Consider the following 19985-nt stretch of genomic DNA (forward strand, 5'->3'; position numbering starts at 1 on the left):
AAAAACATAATGGGAGAATAGTATAATACTCAAGTAAAGTATACATATATAAAAATTACATAATGGTCAGGTAATATCATATAGTAAGTGTAATAGCATCTAGTATTATCTATAAAAATTACATAATGGTCAGGTAATATCATATAGTAAGTGTAATAGCATCTAGTATTAGATATTAAAATTACATAATGGTCAGGTAATATCATATAGTAGATGTAATAGCATCTAGTATTAGATATTAAAATTACGTAATGGTCAGGTGATATCATATAGTAAGTGTAATAGCATATAGTATTATATATTAAAATTACATAATGGTCAGGTGATATCATAAAGTATATGTAATAGTATATTGTATTATATATTAAAATTACATAATGGTCAGGTGATATAAAGTATATGTAATAGTATATTGTATTATATATTAAAATTACATAATGGTCAGGTGATATAAAGTATATGTAATAGTATATTGTATTATATATTAAAATTATATAATGGCCAGGTGATATCATAAAGTATATGTAATAGTATTTAGTACAATATATTTAAATTGTAGTTGGAGAATAAAGGAATGCTCATGTAATAGCATATATTATATACTGTATATAGTATAGTATATTATATAGTATGGTATAGATAGTATAGTATATAGTAGTATATGCTATAGTATAGCATATAGTATAAGATAATTAATTTCAAGTTAGAGACTAACAGGATGCTCACGTAATAGTATATGGGATATATAATAAAATATAGTATGATGTGATAAAAATACAGTTAGAAATAAATAGGATGCTCATTTAAAAGCATATACTGTTGTATGATATAATAAAATTCCAGTACGAGAATAATAGGATGCTCATGTAATAGCATATAGGACCTAACATTTTTGAAATATATATATATAAGAAATATTAAAAAAGTACGTTTGTTATGTTCGCTTCTGCTATGGTTCTTTTATAGATAGTGTTATTTTTATTTCTTTCTAAGCCAATTGTTCCTTCATTTATTTTTCAGATTTTTTTTCACACCAAAATTACATTGTATTATTATATATAAGAAAAACTTGTTTTCTGATCACAAATCAGCAGATAATATGAAGCCTGAGAATTGTTTCTGATCCTTAAAAAAAAAAAAAAAACTGTAGAAAAGATACGGCCAAAAGAAGATTGATCCCGGCCTTGTATTACAATACAGGAAATGAAGGTGTCAACAGGCTGTTGTTGATGGATCTGCAGTTGTTACAATCAGAATATTCATTACTCTGAGGGACATATTGGCATCCCGCACGGTGGATGAGTGTCTCATTTACAACCTTATACCTCTCTGGGCAGGTTTATCACTTTTTGGGTATGGGACCAAATATTTATGCTATGAGTTGTAAAAAGACTATTCAGCCACAGCCTGCTTGTTGACAGTTTCCATATAGAGCAGGGATGGGGAACCTTCGGCCCTCCAGCTGTTGCAAAACTACAATCCCTATCATGCCTGGACAGCCTTTGTCTGTCCAGGCATGATAGGGATTGTAGTTTTGCAACAGCTGTAGGGCCGAAAGTTCCCCATCCTTGATATAGAGTAAAAGTAACAATTATAGCTCGATTTTACATAGTAGTTTCTGGTTTAGGCCAGTGAATGGATAAGAACCAGATGTAAAGCCATTTATTAGGTCCAGGGAAAAAGAATGTCCATCAGATGTAATACATAAAAAAACAAAAAGGATGGGAAAAATAGTAATTTTATTTACAAAAAAATGTGAGGTCTTTAACCTATGAAAGAAGCTTCTCTGGCTCATTTTCTTGCACATGTTCTCAGGTGTTGGATGTTATCATTGAATACTTTACTATGAAGACGGAAAGTACTCCCTCTTCGTGCCAGGAACATTCCCCCTTCCATGGTCTGGGTGAGTAATCACCTTGTAAACTTCAGCTTTAAATACGATTGTTTGTATAGCTTTCTTATAAAATCCATCAACTGGTGATATATATCGCAAGACTGACACTGATATGTTACAAGGGTTTATACCAAGATTACAGCTCTTTCCAGATACACAGAATAGATGATAATTGTCTTATTACAGAGCGCCATGTTCCATTCACATCAGGGGGACTTGGGACCCTCATTCTTATGATGAGCGGCTGCTCTATGAGGGCCCGCACTAGTCGGATACTAGTCCATATCCAGTATAATGTGGAGAGGTGACAAGTTGTAATCTTGGAGTAAGCTCTTTGATGATTTCTGTAATGTGCACATTTTTTAAAGGAGTTTTCCAGTGAAGATTATAAGGTGTAAACTGATGAATTATGTAATATTAAACATATGTACAAAGCATATGTAAAGCAATACAAAGGTATTGATTTACTAATCCTTCTTAGCTTTACCCTGTTGCCCTGGGATACAATCGTCTTATGCTGCGTTTACACGAGGCAATAATCGCCCAATCGATCGTTTAACGGTTTTGAAACAACAACTTGGTTTTTATAACGATCAGCGTTTAGACGAATAAATCGTTAGAAAATGTATAAGAAAAATCGTTATTGCGATTATTTTTAACATCGCTTAAGCCCATCTTTCACATAGGGTGAATCTTTGACAGACTGTTTACACAAAGCGATCTGCAAATTTTTACTGATTGACAAACGACGATTTGAGAACATGTTGAAAGATCAAAATGAACGATTTCTCGCTCATCGCTTGATCATTTGCTGTGTTTACACGGAACGATTATCGCTCAAATACAATCGGTTTTGCGAAAATTCGAACGATAATCGTTCTGTGTAAACGCAGCATTAGAATATCCACTGAAATGGTCCAATGTGCTATTACACAAAGCAATTATCGGCTGTACTTGACCAATTACTGGCCGTTCTGGACGATAATCGCTCTGTGTAATGTAATCGATGTCAGATGATTGCTGGTTTACAACAGGAACCAAAATCCTGAAGCCGATACCGCCGCTATCTCATATGGGCTGTGTGGTAGGGCCCTAATTCTCCTGGCAGTTAGCTTTAGTTTTTACTGGTAAAAGGCTGCAGGGTCACAGGAAGAAAGTGATCAGATCCAGAGGGGAGAAGAACAGTACAAGGTTGTCGTGTTTTTTTTTTTTAAAGACTTTATTTAACGCTTTTTCAAAAATTAAAGATACAGTACATAACAAAGCGTCCACCCGCTCTATAATGGAAACTGCACTACAATCATAAGTAACATTTGAGAAAAAAGTCCAACGAGAAGCAGATCAGGAGTTGTACCTGGATGTGCAGTCAATGGAAAGTCCGATGGTTCAATGAACTGTAAGAGCAAGCTGGCGGGGCAGGCGCAACCAAAACAAGCCGATGTAGGTGATTTTACCTACATTTGCACTTCTTTACATAAATATATGTGGTACACATTTCATTTTACCAACTTTGCTACAAAGCACAACCCCTAAATTATAATATATAATGTAATACGTATTACCTTGCAAAATTAGACCTTGTCTGATCTACCCAGTGATACCCACACAACCTTCCAGAAACAGCAGTTTCAATCCATGTTTCCTTAGATCACCCCAAGACAAGAGGACATTCTGTAGGTAGGCCCAAAGGCTTATTTGCTGCATAAGAGAACATCACTATTATAAATGGCTCTTGATAGCTAGGGGCCCTAGTACAAATTTTGCAGTTTTTTTAGGTTCTGACCTCGCTCATGTACCAAAGTTTCTAAAAGCATTGACTTCTATGTGTCTGCTCACATTAGCCAATATAGTTAAATATTGGAAAACATTCTCTCTCCCCACCCCCCTTTCCTCCAAAAGAAAATTCTATTATTCTCCTTTATTCTCCTATTTCTTATCTTGGATATCGTAGAATACACATTTGTTAAGTTAATGTCCTACACCCTTATTAGGGGCCATTTCCTCCCAAATTTTTACTTGGATTCAACAACAAAAAAATAGAGGTAAAAAAATAACACCCCTTTTATGGGCCCACATTTGTTTCCAGGAACAATAACTTAAGTCAAAGAACTATGGAGAACTGGAATAATTGAAATTTGGAAGAAATTCAGACGTGACTGAACTTCGTTGTATGTGTAGACACCAAATATGGGTCTCCGAAACCAGCCACACATCCTGGGCCAGAGGTTCCTCAACTGAATTTGGCAAAAGAATTAAGAATAAGTTTGGGAGTACATTTCAGGGTTTGTGATTCAGTTCACAATCTATAGCAGGTTCCTATTGTTTAATGTCTGGTAACCATTCTACAATGCTTGTTAGAATGTTTTTCTTTTTTAGTTGGGACTCAATGGACGTAGGGATTAATGATGCATTCTGCACACAGGTGGTGAACCTGGGAGCTAGAAAAGTAGTATGATTAGCAAAATAAGGCATGGGTAGCTTCAAGCTCCATCAAGAATAAGTAGTGTGGGTTCTGTGATATGCCATCGGTATCTGACTGGGGGGGGGTTTACGCCCAGATTCCCCACCACTGATCGGCTCCTTGACAGAGCCACATTGCCAGTATGTGTGACATAAGCAGACAGCTCAGTATATTGTTAATGAAATGGCCATGTTGGGTTATCACGGCTCTGGCTAGCAGCCGACAAGCAAAGTATGGGACCCCCAACAATCAGATATTGATGGCCTATCCGAAGGTTATAAATCAATGGATAGATTCGTCTAACCTGCTGATAGTTCCCCTTTAAAGTCTGTCAACTGCCCTGAAAAGTTGTGTATTATAGTCTGTGGTCTCTGTGGAATACAATGCAGGGCAGGAGATTGTTCAGCTTTGTAGGGGTAGTAGTAGTAGCAGCAGCTAGTAGTAGTGGCTGCCATTTTTAAATAAACATCGAAAAGGAATCCCAAAAGTTTCAGATTCACAGAATGGCTAAAATTTTCAGAACATCTGGAAAAAAATTAGTTTGGCCAGGGTGCGTTCGCACAATGTATGTTTTGTATAAATCACGGCCATTGTTGCAATTTGCAGCAGTGGCCGTGATTTATACAAAACACACGTTCTATTGGAAAAAATGGAATCCCAGCCGGAGCGTATTCACATAGTTTACGCTCCATCCTGGATTCCATCCGGTCGCACGGAAAACTGACATGTCAGTTTTCTGCGGCCGCTATTTACTGAATAGTGGCCGCAGAGAACCTGTTAGTTCACACAATGGAGCATGCTCCATTGTGTGCTGTGGCGAATCCGGACGCGGGCGCACATGGGTGCACCCACATCCGAATTCAGTAGAAATGAAGATCATCAAGCCGGTACTGCAGTACCAGCCCGGATCATCTTCAGCAACACTGGCCCTTCCACCTGGCCTAAGGGTGCGTTCACACGTACAGGATCCGCAGCAGATTCGCTTTGCTCCTCTCTAAACAACAATAACAAATTTAATTAGTCAACAGTAACTGGAATATTAAATATTATCAAGTGCAGTGTTGTATCCCAATGAACATTTTCCCTCCTGTGCCAGATAAACAGGAGTTTACCTGGTAGCCTGGCACTCCAGTGGTCCATAGCAGGTTTTTGGTATCCTGAAGATTATGGCAAAGTCTCCATAGTGTATGTGTATAGATGTCTCATGCCTTGGGGTATCCGATAATCCCACAACAGTTTTGGATTATTAATTTCTATTTATATTTGAATTTTAAAAAACTCAATGTAGGACTATCCACTAGTGGAAGAAGCAACAATTCCTACTGCAGGCATCGCAAGGAGTTAACACGCCGAGGTCACAAAGTTGAAACTCGCTCCACTTGTGTTTGTGCTGAAGATTGACTTTATGAAGGTCAAGTTTAGCCCTGTGCACATAGGATGGATATTCTCTCTGCCTCCACATTTCAAATGCTTCATCACTAACTTTGAAGGGATGCCAGAGATGCGGTACCAGATAAAATCCGACACAAACCTACATGCTCTTATTTCCTGTGGTAAACAGATGTATTTGGACTTTACAGTTAATACGATGGTGGGGAATAGGTATGGAGGAAATCTATCAAATTGTTTATGACTCTTATTTTATTTCTTTCAAGGCGGGCATTTTTTGTCTCAAAAGCGTAGTTCTTTATCTTTTCTTTTACAATCTTCAGAATGTAGATCTGACTACAAAAAGCAGAAAAATTCTAGATAAAAATATTAATAAAAATTAGAAGTAAAAAAAAATATTAATATGTAGTAAATATGGCTGCAATTACACCCTGAGGCTGACAAGAATTGTTTTTGGGGTCTGATGGAGTAGATGTCTTTTTTTGACTGCTTAAAGGAGAACTCTGGTGAAAAGTAAAAATTCAGGAACAGCAGGGGGATGGTTGGAACATAACAAAGAAGTCATATTTACGCGTCCCCTTTCCCTCACACGTCACTGCTCTCTGAACCGTGCTGACCTCACTGGCCTCCTGTAACTTCCGTTTCTGCGACAGAAATGCCCGCTCAGTCAGTCAGAGATGGGACATCTCTGCAGTCACTGACTGGACGAGCGGGTAATTCCCAACAGGTCCTGACGACACAGAAAGGTGGGAGAAACTGGAGATTAGAGGTCGAGATTGAGCTGGTGACTCCGCACTGCGGGGGCACCGGGATGGGTAAGTATTACTTATTTAGGGTAGCCTCACACGTACCATTTCACAGCAAATTTTCTGTTGCGGATCCACGGCAGATTTGACCGTATGAATGAACACAGCATTAAATCCTCACTGTCAAATCTGCTGCGGATCCACAGCAGATTTGATGCTGTGTTTGTTCATTTAGTCAAGTCCGCTGCGATACGGTACGTGTGAAGCTACCCTTAGGGCCCTATTCCACTGGACGATTATCGTTCAGATTATCGTTAAATCGTTCGAATCTAAACGATAATCGTTCGGTTGAAATGCAGTTAACGATTAACGACCGAACGAGAAATCGTTGATCGCTTTAAAAGACCTGGACCTATTTTTATCGTTGCTCGTTCGCAAAACGTTCGCAAATCGTTCGCGTTGAATAAGACATCGTTCGGTCGTTCGCAATAGATACGAATGCAATAGCGAATAAATAGCGAAGAAAAAACGATCGCAATTACGATCATAAGTAACGATTATCGTTCAATGGAAATGAGTGAACGTTTTCAGGTCTTTCGCAATAGTGGTCGTTTGAGATCGTTAATCGTTAATGATATGCAAACGATAATAGTTTGGTGGAATAGGGCCCTAAGGGTGCGTTCACACGTACAGGGTCCGCAGCAGATTTGATGGTGCAGATTTGATTTGCTTTGAATCTGCAGCTTCAAATCTGTGCCATCAAATCTGCTGCAGATCCTGTACATGTGAATGCACTACTCTTAATATCTTTCTAGTTATCAGTTATCTCTTCCAGCTTTCCTATACACATGAATGTTCAGCATGGCTGAATGTACATGTGTTCCCTATGGGAAGAGAAGGGATAAGCTGCCACCAGACTCCTCTGGCGCCCTCTCAAAGGGGTCAGACAGTAAAAATTCATCACGTCTAACATCATCTGTGGATGGGAAGTCGGCAGGCCCCTGTACACTTTATACCAGCAATTGGTTTGGCCGACTTTAGTATAAAGTGTATGAGGGTCTTTACACCTCAGACAAACATTGATGAAACTTACCAATTTGTTAACTGACAACATAGTCAGTGAGTTTATTGCATGTAGTGGCAACTCCCTACTGTAATGAATCTGCAAACTTGGCTGATCTGAGCATCATGTACGGGTAAGATAAGAGAGGCTAAACAAGTCAGCATGTGTGCCAAATGTATGAAAATAGCTATGGTCTTTGGTAAACAGTAGAATGCTCCCCCAGTCTCACCAAAATATCTGTAATTGGGTACCGATATCTCAGCTCTGCTGATAGGAACTTTCTCATTGTTAAGATAACCTAAAGAGGTTAACAAACAGAGGTTTGATCATTTTCACCATTAAAAACCACCAGTAATCAGCAGGGTTGAGCCAGGGAGGAGGTGGCTGAACATAACATGCAACACCCCCCCCCTTCCTTCCCAGCTCCAGCGTTGGGGTCTGGTGTTCTCTGCTCCGCTCAGGCCCGTTCAGCCAGTCAGCGGCCGTATCAGGGTCCCGACTCAGCCACTGACTGGCTGAGCGGGCCTGAGTGGAGCAAAAGAAACCAGACCCCAGCGCTGGAGCCTGGGGGGTAGGTGCATATTGTTATGTTCTGCCACCTGCTCCCCTGGCTCTTCTAAAAAAAAAACTTCAACCAAGGACTTCTCCTTTAAAGGACTGATCATTCTTCTCTGGTAGACCATATCTCTTCAATAAGTACATAAATGTAACCACACGTCACCAAATTTTTCGACCCAATCCAACGTTCAGTCTTTGTTGAGGCTGGTGACAAGCATCTTGGATGACGAGAAGAGGATTCGATATGTTGTCAATCTGTTAGCTATTTGAGCAGCTGTTATATAGACACGGTGTAAATTATATTGATAATCAATGTCCTTGAATTGAGATTTTCCTGTATAGATTTTTGGAACTATTATTTTTTTATTGTTTCGTAATTCTTTTGTTTCAGCTCATAGAGATGCATTCATTAAAATAGTGAGTAGTGCATAAAATCTGAACGTTAAGAGGTTTGTTGTTTCAGATCACAAGATGAATGAGCTGTGTGCAGGCTGTGGATGCACTATCTCAGACCGCTTCCTGCTCAGAGTGAATGACAGATCTTGGCACGAGTGCTGCGTTAAGTGCGCAGCCTGCCTACAAATCCTATCTGGGACCTGTTATTACCGTAACCGGCAGCTGTACTGCAAAGAAGACTATGAAAAGTAAGTGAGCGTCATTTATTAGAATACCCTTGGTAAAACATCTTGGTAGGTTTTTACTTGAATTATAATTTCCCAGCAACAGGTGGATTTCCAAAGCTTTTTATGGTTCATAAATGTTACTAAAAGGGGAATTCACGCAGATGGGGGTGAAATTTCACAAAGGGACAGAGGGGGCTTGGTTTATCATAGCCGAGTGCATGTGGTCTGATCTACGGCTGGAATAATTCGAGAAATGGGACAACATTCCTGGGTAGGTTTGTACTTTATGTATTTATTCTATTAGATGTAACGTTCCTTTAAAGGAAAAGTGTTTTCTAAATATGGCCTATTTAAAAAAAGGTTTTTTTTATGTTAAACATAAACATGAAGGGATTTTGGTAATTTTTTTCTTTTACTTAAAATTTTCCTATCAAAATTAAAAGGAGAAATCCCGCAACAATAAAAAAAAAAACACGTGCAGGCAGGGAGGTGTGGGCACATAATAAAGAATTTATACTTACCCATCTCTGTGCCCCTGCAGCACCGCTCTTACCGCTATTTCACAGCTACCAAATGTAATTTTCTCCCAGCTTCCTTGTACGCTATAGCCCAGCTCCTGCTGCTGCAGCTGATGGATGGGATGCTCAGCCAGTCAGGGACTGCAGTGGGGTCCCGCCCCGTTGTGAGGTTGCAGTATTAGGAGCTGCAGGAGGCCTGTGTCTGTCAGAGAGAAGTAAGACAGCGCTGCGGGGGCACAGGGATGGGTAAGTTTACATTGTTATGTTCCTGCACCCCCCTGTCTGCATGTGATTTTTTTCGCAGGACTTCTCCTTTGAAAATAATACTGAAATACTGTAAAAGTTTTCATTCTTGCTACTAAGCCTAAAACTAAGATAGTACCTCCTGTGGTCTGTTTGTAATGATAAGGATTTCCAACTGCTGGGAACAATATCTGAAACAAGGGTGTGTGGTAATATCTTAACCCCTTTTTTGCTGTTCTATTCTCGACTCTGGAGGGAGTGGAAAATCTATTGTATGCGCCCACTAGATACAAGGTAGTGTAAAATTGGTTCCCATACTTATGCTGTCAATGCCTATGGGAAAGGTGTTTTAAAGTGGCATTGTTTTTTAAAAGGTTCCAACTAGTATGGGGTGTGGACACCTTTGAATGCACTGCATTGTTTTTTTATTTATTTTTTTAACATCTTTTTATTGTTTTACAAGAAAAAATATTCAGTGATCAAAAACAGTACCATACTGTCCAGGGATATGATACACTAAAAATGACACAGGTCAGGTCTTGGCAAAGGAAGCTGTTTCATGTGTAAAATGTCAAGAAATGAAAAATGAATTGCTACGTATCAGAGTTTTGCAATGTCCAGATGGATCGGCATTGGGGGAGACACAGTACAACGGTTATATTAAAAACAATCCACTCAAACATTATATTTATTTTGATGTACAAATTTTCCCCATAGGTCTTTATAAAAAAAAAATGCTTAGTTTTTCTTCTCTAGCCATGGTGTTTTCACATACATTGCAGGCTGCTCTATCACCTTCAGTGGAAATACATCAGACTGGGCGTCTGATGGTTTGGTTTCCAGCTCCTCTTTCCTCAGCTTTGATCTTGTTGTGAATCATCTTAGAAGGTAATACAGGAAAACAGAGAGAGAGGCTGGAGTATAAAGGCCCTATTACACGAAGCGATTATCGGCCGCATTTGGCCGATTATCGGCTGTTACGGACGATAATCGCTTTGTGTAATAAAAGACAACGATCAGCCAGCTTGAACAATGTTGACTGATCATTGTCTTTCTTTATCTTTGAACATGTTGAAAGGCAAACAACGTTGAGAGCATCGATCCGCTGCCGTCGCTCCATGTAAAAGTAGTGGCGGCAGCAGACTGCTGCTACCTCCTATTGGCTCCCTGGATGATCTAAAGATTGTCCAGGGAGCCCTTCCCACAGCTCTCCACTCCCCCCCTCCCACACTCATTACCTGCTCTATTCTATTACATGCGCTGTCAGCAAGTGGGGAACAAAGAGCAATCAAGTTTCGACCTGACAGGTCGCTTGCTCCCAGAGATCACACCATGTAATAGGGGTTTAAGCTGTCTGAGGGATTTCACCCGGAATACAGCAGCTTGCACTGTACGTGAGAACATGCAAGCTGCAGGGAAAAAAATTGCTAAATTTTTAATAATGATCTAATGATTTTTAATTCAATCTAAGTACAATTAAAGAATACATAATGCCTTAAATTAAAAAAAAGTTGATTCTGTTGTTGAATCAAGTACAACTTTGTAATATAAATTCTGCTTCTCTATGGCAAGAATTCCGTGTACCGGCATGTTCAAGTTTTACATGCCATAGAATAGAAGCCTCTGTGCTAGAGACCAGGCCCTCCTGCATGCAGAATAACATTTACAGCTCCCACTGCATTCTGCAGAATTAGAGACCTGCTCCATAGAAAATCTCACGTCTAAGAGGAAGAATAAATTAGGCGAAAATATAGAAATAACTTCACAAAATGTTTTTAAGTCTTTGACTGCAGTTGAGTGAAGGATTGTGGGATGATGGAAACAGTAAGATAAACTAACAGCTGCAACAGGGTCCGTACATGTAAGATATAATGTAGGGTGATGAAAAGCTTTAATCCTACACGTGGACCCCCTTCCTCTCCCTCAGTCCCAGGCCACAGACTTTCCTTGGCACCTGATTTAAGGCATGAGATCCTTGAGTGCCCAGACTGAGCCTTATCAGGGAAGGAGTTGGGGCGGGGTTGACAGAAACCATTTGATCGTCCAATCCTCCTCCACAACCGAATAATCCAAACGCTTTTCTTTTGCCAGATCAAAAAGTGAAATGTAACACATATTAACCCTAATCTTATTTTCATTTCACCGCGTGTCATATTTATAGTGTTTTCACCTAGAAAGTATCCCTTTAGAAATATACTGCGTTAGTCGTGATCATTGAAGTGAATAATTAGCATTAGCTATGAGAATCTTTCTGTAATTCAAACCAATCTATTAGATTATCTACATAGAAACATAGAAGATTTTTGGCCGGAAAACACCACTTGGTCCATCTAGTCTGCCCTTATATACCACCAACTAACTTCAGATCTATGAGAAAGTAAGCAGATCTTGAGTTTTGTTAATATATAAGGAGGATCGACACTGTACATGGGGAGGAGGTGGCTCCATGACAAAGATCAAAGTGAGCCCCCCCCCCCCTCTCCCTCCCTCCTCCTCCCCAATATGGTGACTCTACCAGACTGAACATGTTCTGTAGTGTCTGGCACAAAGACAGTAGCAGCCTCAATGGATCGTGTTTGTTTACTAGATACTCAATTGGATTATGGTAATATGGACCAATAGATCTCTTTATCATGTTCCTCATTGCTCGAAAGTTTTTGCAGTGTGGCCAGGGCCGTATCCACTACCATTACGTGACTAGCTGCCATGAAGCGGGGGTATTAGGCTACAATCACACTTCCATTTATTTTGACGGATAAAAATCTGGATCTTCTATTTTTTATCCACAATCCGCAAAAAAATCATCCATTGTGCATCTGTAGTGTGTTCTGTATTGTAATCCATTTTTTGCGGATCCGCAAATAAAGGTGTAGTGAAGGGGGAAAAAAAAGGATGGCAAAAATGATGTCATTAGCTGTCCCAACCCCCCCCAAAAAGGTCACATGGTTATCTGGGGGCCATTTTATAGCTACTTCCTTCATAAAATGTCTGCCAGGAGGAGCTTGGTGATGTCATAAAAAACAGATCTGTGATGCTGATGGTTTTGCGGGTTGCAATTTACTCTCTACAAATTTTGCACACTCTATAGACTTCTTTTGGGGTGTCTGTTCCGCAATAATGGACTGTATTACAACCATATTACAACATTACTGGATGTATGGATAGATCCATTGAAATTAATGGGTTGTAATGGATTCCGTGTTTCTAGGTTGGTGAAAACGGATGGAAAATACTGACATGTGAATGTAGCCTCAGTGTGTACAATGGTGCTATGTGTATCAGTAATATCCACGTGATGCCAAGACCCAAAGTTCACCAAAAGAACATTGTCCAGACCATCACCAGACCATGGTGTACTGTGTGAATTCTGGAGGTCATGATCGCTGGCCCTACACTCACTGTCTATAGGACTGACGGACAAAGTGGCTGGACCCCTAGCAATCCTACATTTACCACCTATCCTGTAAATAGGAATACATCTTAATGGGACAACCTCTTTCATTTTGACTTTTTATGTTGTATTTTTGACTAGTTATACAAATAGACATGGAGGTAATATCCATACATCTATTTTTAAGATGAAGTGTGTCCAATGACTAATTCCTATTTATCCCATTTCCCTTCCACGTCCGAGCTCTGAATTTACATATTGCCTTTGCGTTGACTTAATTTTTGTCTGACTTCCTGGGTAACCCTGCTCACAGTTTTAATCCTGCATCTTAGAAATGTAATTAAACGCTCCTCATACATGTTTAATATCTTCCCTCTCCCTCCGACTTTATTACAGCTGTAATAAAAGACAATTTTGAGAGCAGTCCCATGGGCATTCCTCTTCCCTCATGGTAATAGCCCCTGGCATTTCACCAGAATGCACCTTCACAGGATATTGAGTTTGTCCGAGTTCTTTTGTAGAGATGTTGGATAAGAATATCAGCACGGCTCTCGGGAACAGTTGTGCAGTCGAAGGGGTGGAGGGTCGGGACAGAGGATCTGAGATACCTTTTGTACTATAAACAATGGACCATCTTACATGCTCTTAATAAATGCATTATATACAGTGTATGCTATAATGGTCATTCCACCTATAGAACATATCATATAGCTCTGACACAGGAGATTACAGAGCTCAAGAATCACCACAGTCCAGGAAAAAAAGTTTAAAGTTTACATCATCCACTCTTTGTTTCTGGTCCAGCACTTTAAGATGGATCCCGAACTGTTTAGAAGGAGCCACTACAAGGACCATGAAAAACATATCCACCTAGAGCTGCTGGGGACCATTTGGATATTTACACCATAATCCGCCGGCCTGGTAGCATAGTGCTAGAAGTTGACACATGCCTACTATTAAAGGGATATTCTGCTCAAACATAACTTTTGATATGTTGCTGCTCATAGTCAGACCAACAGTTCATTCCATACGTGTTATTATCTATCTCCTTCCCTCGGTTCTCAGCTGCTTCTTTCTGCTGAAGACACAAAAATCTGTGTGTGAGCTTTTCTTTCTGCCCCCCACCCCCCCTTGTAAGACAGCTGATGTAAACAAGTCCCTGACCGGTTGTATCTGCAACTTTGTGGCTCCTTTGTAATGCTGTGAATGTCAGTCTGAGGTCAAGTTGTTGATAAACTCACTGTGATTAAGCCTCCCAGTTAGGGATGGTCCGAACCCGCCGAACGCTCGGCATCGGATTCCCGCTGTCTGCCCGCTCCGTGCAGCCGGCGGATACAGCGGGAGGACCGCCTGGAAAACTGGGATACAGCCTATGGCTATGGCTGTATCCCAGTTTTCCAGGCGGTCCTCCCGCTGGATCCGCCCGCTGCACGGAGCGGGCACACAGCGGGAATCATTACCGAGGGTTCGGGTTCGTACGAACCCGAACCGAACTCTGTTCGTACCATCCCTACTCCCAGTATTACAAAGTTGCAGATAGGGACTTGTTTACAATAGCCATCTCAGAAGGGAGGGGGAAGAAGGGGAGGCATGGAAAAAGGCTCACACACATTTTTTTTTGTCTTCAGCAGAAAGCAGCAGCTCATAACTGGGGAAAGGAGATTGAATAGATTGTTACATGTATGAAAGGAATTGTTAGTCTCACCATGGACAGCAACATATGAAAAATTATGTTTGAGTGGAATACCCCTTCAAGTTAGCGCTTGCTGCATCGGTATTAACTTTGCTCTGCGGCTCAATACAATCACAGCAATACCCCATTTAAATAATTTTACTTTGTATTTACTACTTTTAAAAGGAAAAAAAAAACAAAACAGAAATTGTTGCAACACCATATTCTGAACCATGACATGCATATGGACAGCGTCACCCGGATTAAACCGTGCACAAAACAATACAAATTGAATGCAACATAGTGGGGGTTGTAATCCATCACTATATTCTAGGGCTGACATCACTGAAACATAGGGCACATTGTACCTTACTACTATATGGCCGTGCACTCTGCATTATTCCCACTATCGTCTGCACAGCCACAACCTGTGTGGAGCGCAGCATATGCCATGTACCTAGAAAGCCTAGAACGTATGGGCTGCTAGGTGGCGTACACTGACTTCACATCTACCTCTTAGCAGCCCATACATTCTAGGCTCTACCCTTCTAAGTGCCCATATATTTTAGGCTCTATCCTCCTAGCAGCATATACAATCTAGGCTCAACCCTCCTACCAGCCCAAGCATTCTAGGCTCCACCCTCCTAGCAGCCCATACGCTCTAGGCTCTACCCTCCTAGCAGCCCATACATTCTAGGCTCCACCCTCCTAGCAGCCCATACATTCTAGGCTCCACCTTCCTAGCAACTCGTACATTCTAGGCTCTACCCTCCTAGCAGCCCATACATTCTAGGCTCCACCCTCCTAGCAGCCCATACATTCTAGGCTCCACCATCCTAGCAACTCGTACATTCTAGGCTCCACCCTCCTAGCAGCCCATACATTCTAGGCTCCACCGTCCTAGCAACTCGTAAATTCTAGGCTCCACCCTCCTAGCAGCCCATACATTCTAGGCTCCACCCTCCTAGCAGCCCATACCTTCTAGGCTCCACCCTCCTAGCAACTCGTACATTCTAGGCTCCACCCTCCTAGCAGCCCATACATTCTAGGCTTTATCTTAAACCACCCCTCACCTTGAAGCTTCAAAATATATAAATATGATTATTTTATTTATTTTTTACTGTAAAATTGCGTGAAGAGACTGCAAATCTGCAATATAATTATTTATTTAAACTAATATCTAAAAAAAAACTTTGAACTTAAAGATACCTTTGTCACTTCATATGGTTACATGCTGAATTAGGGTTACACAGCAACATGGGTTACAGGATATTAAATGACATCTAAGTTGTACAGCGGTGCCTTTGAATACAAGCATAATTCGTTCTGGGACCGTGCTTGTAATCCAAATCACTCTTAAACCAAAGCAAATGTTCCCATAAGAAATCATTGAAATGCCGACAATTGGTTCCACCCCCCACCCCCACCCCCAACAATGTTTTTTTATTCTGAATAACAGATAAAACGAATGAAACAAACATTTAGAAAGCTGGATATTTGATATTATAAGTTACTATACAGTATAGCAATCAGTATGTGGAGTATAATGTATAGTAAGCAGGGGCGTAACTACCACTATAGCAGCCATAGCGGCTGCTATGGGGCCTGCCGCATCAGGGGGCCCCATGGCCTGCTCCTGCAATACACTGGGCCCCCTGAGCCGTCATGGGTGGCCCTGCTGGTCTCCTGGGTTTTGCAAATGTCCCTTTAACTGCAAGCACTCCTGACCAGAGCTAGCAGTTATGTAGTTATGACTTCACTTGACCGTTTAGTGGTCAGTCGAGGGGGCCCAATCAAAAGTTTGCTATGGGGCCCAGCCATTTCTAGTTACGCCCCTGATAGTAAGAATATAAGAATAAAAAAACAGCAGCAATTTGTACATACAGGATGGAGCTGTAGATCCCCATAATGCAGTAGTGTAGTACAACAGGCTAGAATAGAGAAGCCGGGCTGCTGTCAGAGGTCTGTGTGGTCACATGACAGCAATGGGGAAGGGGTGTGTGTTCAACATGGACCAATCAGGAAGTGAGAATCACAGAGCTGTGTGAATGGCTGATTGTAAATACAGGCACATTATAGCAGCAGTGTGAGTGCAGGCTGATTATAGCAGCAGTGTGTATAGCTGAGTGTGAGTGCAGGCGTATTATAGCAGGAATGGAGAGGATGGGAAACATAACAGAGACTGCAGGAAGAATGAGCAGGGTATAGGGTGAGCACAGTATAGCAGCACTCTCTGCCCAGGGAGAGAGGGGTTACGGCTATGAAAAGATTACCTCCACAGTCCTTTCCCCTGATGCAAGCCCCAGCCTGAAATAGATCTGCTATGATTTTAAAGTGAGGGAGACTTCCTCGGTCAGAGTACAGTGCTGTAGACCACGCTATGTAGGCCATGACCCTCCTCCACTCCCCTCCCACCCAGTACAGGAAGCTCTTAAACCGTGAGCTCTTCTTGCAAAACGCTTTCAATCCAAGTTACTCTTAAACCAAGGTACCACTGTACAAGTAAAATATTTGTGTGATTTGCTTTCTCATGACTTTGCTGGAGTTGTGATTTGGAAGTAGCAAGAAGTCGTAGTTGCATGTGACTTAGGCCGGGTCTATACTGTGACCTGTTTTACCACTACAACATTGATTTTAACTATTGAGCTACAGCTTATACAATGATTGAATTGTTATTGTTACTGCCTGGTATTTATTCCTCCTTTTGCCTAATGCCTTTGCTTTTACATATAGAATTTATTTATAGTATTTAATAAAGATATTTGTTTTAAAATGATACATAGAGTAAACTTTAGCTGGATAATAGCAGTAAACACGAATCGCTCTCTTTGTTTAGGCCGAAATATTTGGAGAACATAGCATTTCATTCATCACCTCAAGTATAGGTGTTTATTCTGTAATATATATTAGTTAAAGGGCATTAGCAAATATATAGCTGTGGTCACATAGAAAATAATGAACATCTTATGCTTACCTATCTGCTCTGGCAGTGTCCTGTTTCCTCTGGTGACTGCAGACTTACCTCGACAGTGACAGCCCGCTCAGCCAATCACAGGCCGCCGTGCTGTCCCAGCTCAGTCAATGATTGGCTGAGCGTTATAGCCAGCTTTAGCCATGCCTCGTTCTACACCTTTTTCAAAGAATTTGAACGTTTGAAATAAAAAGTCCTACATTAGGCTCCCGACCACCCCCCCCCCCCCCCCGTTAGAGCCCCCTATACTTACCTAATCCCGCCGGGTCCCGCTTCTGGAGGTGGTCGGGTGATGAAGATCTCAGCCGCTGCAGCCCGGCTGAGAGATGAGTCCAACACTTATAGAGAATGGCGGAGCGCTGGACTCTCCTGTCATTCTCTATGAGCGTTGGACTCATCTCTCAGCGTGCGCGCCGGGCTGCAGCGGCTGAGATCTTCATCACCCGACCACCTCCAGAAGCGGGACCCGGCGGGATTAGTTAAGTATATGGGGCTCTAACAGGGGTCGGGAGCCTGTCACCCCGGCACGGGGGGGTGACAGCTTCCCTTTAAAAGGCGCCACACCGCCACCTTATCTCATAGGCTCTGTCCCCACATGGTTTATGAAGCTGTAAACAACAACAAAAATAAAAAAGGAACAAAAGCAAAAAAAAAATGTCCATTCTTATGTGTGAACACAGCCTTATTTATCAAAATTTCTCTATGAACCAAGTTTAGGTATCAATATACGGTTATGTTCACACATAATATTTCCGTCAGTCCTTTTTCAACCAAAATCAGGAGTGAGACCAAGAAGGCAAAATTATAATGGAAAGATTTGCACAGTTTCTGTATTTTCAACGCACTCCTGCTTTTGGTTAAAAAAAAGACTGACGGAAATACTGTTAACATAGCCTATAGTTTTTGGTTATCACCATCCTTAAGTTCATTGAAGATAAAAATTTCAACATGCAGCAAACTGGAGAACGCTTGTCGGCATTGTTGGCAAAGAACAAAAACATCAAATATATACAGTATATATATATATATATTTTTTTTTTAAATGAAATCTTCTTCTGATGTGACCATGACTGTGACGTATATATTCTAGAATATACAGCACATAGGATATACTATTATTATTATCTTTAATAAAAATTTTTGAGATTTTAGCAAATACAGCTAACGAACGCCCATACTAGTATAAGCCGAGGACGGGGTGTATTGTCTGTGCAGCCTCCTTTATCTATTGCATGTCCCAGAGGGAGAGACTTTTATTAGCATCCAGCAGCAATAAGACCGGCCGCTGAGGGTTCTGGGAGATTTTAATAAAGAAGACAAGGCTGTGAAATGTAATCAAATGTCTGATCAGATTACCTGATGCCTTAGAGTCACAGATCTCATAAAATCGTAGGGACGTCACTTACTCAAACACTGAGAGAGAGGGAGAAGCTGTGAGGTCTGGTGCTCAGTATGGTAATGCCTGCTTCATAGATAGCTCTTTTCCTTTTAGGAAACCTTCCAGGATTTGAAAAGGGGGGTGGGGTGGGAGTGTCTTTTAACCCATCATTGCCTAGTGGGACTATTCAGTACTTAGAGACCAATATTTCTGAGATCTATAGTTATTGACAATCACAGTGAGGCTCCAAAGTCCTAGTAGACCATAGTTTACTATCGGATAAACCAGGATAGTAAGAGAGTGTTGCAAGGACTGCTTCTAAAAAATACAGTGATGTAATCTTGCCATTCTTTCTATCAATTATGGCAGAACTACCTTTGGAGGCTCAAAGCGGCACTATCTGCACAATGAACCTGCTGATATGCCCCAGAAGCTCTTTACCTTAGAACTGCAGAGAACTGTGAATCATTCTTCTCTTCTCCTGAGCATTCTGTAGATATTCCCTTATTGCACCTATGCTAATCCAGGGCCTAGGAGCATTTAGGGCATCGCCCATCGGCCCGGAGCACCAGCTCGGCCTGCCCCCTCCTGCGCTGGCCACTATGCATATTTATATATGTATAGTTAGCGGCACAGGAGGGGGCGGGCTGGGCAGCATGGGAGGGGGCGGGCCGAGGGGGTACTCCGGGCCGCCCACTATGCATATTTATATATACATAGTAAGCAGCACGGGAGGGGGCAGGCTGGGCAGCATGGGAGGGGGTGTGCTGGACGAGTCGAGGGGGGTACTTCGGGCCACCCACTATACATATTCATATATACATAGTGAGCGGCACGGGAGGGGGCGTGCTGGGCGAGCCGAGGGGAGTACTCCGTGCCACCCACTTTACATATTCATATATACATAGTGAGTGGCACTGGAGGGGGCGTGCTGGGAGAGCTGAGGGGGGTACTCCGGGCCACCCACTATACATATTCATTTATACAAAGTGAGCGGCACAGGAGGGGGCGTGCTGGGCGAGCCGAGGGGGGCACTCCAGGCCACCCACTATACATATTCATATATACAAAGTGAGCG

General features: G+C 41.5%; 1 protein-coding gene across 2 annotated transcripts in view; it reads left to right on the forward strand.

Moving 5' to 3' along the window:
• The window catches only part of LOC138794331 (LIM homeobox transcription factor 1-alpha-like), a 76709-nt gene that overhangs the window by 21744 nt on the left and 34980 nt on the right, over positions 1-19985 (forward strand). For both annotated transcript variants that reach the window (XM_069973058.1, XM_069973023.1), the window contains 2 exons: positions 1816-1903; positions 8575-8755. In XM_069973058.1, the coding sequence (XP_069829159.1) occupies positions 1846-1903; positions 8575-8755 (239 nt within the window). In that variant the 5' untranslated portion in view covers positions 1816-1845. The remainder of the gene's footprint in view (positions 1-1815; positions 1904-8574; positions 8756-19985) is intronic.

This window comes from Dendropsophus ebraccatus, chromosome 1 (assembly GCF_027789765.1).
Source record: "Dendropsophus ebraccatus isolate aDenEbr1 chromosome 1, aDenEbr1.pat, whole genome shotgun sequence".
In the NCBI taxonomy this organism is placed as follows: Eukaryota; Metazoa; Chordata; class Amphibia; order Anura; family Hylidae; genus Dendropsophus; species Dendropsophus ebraccatus.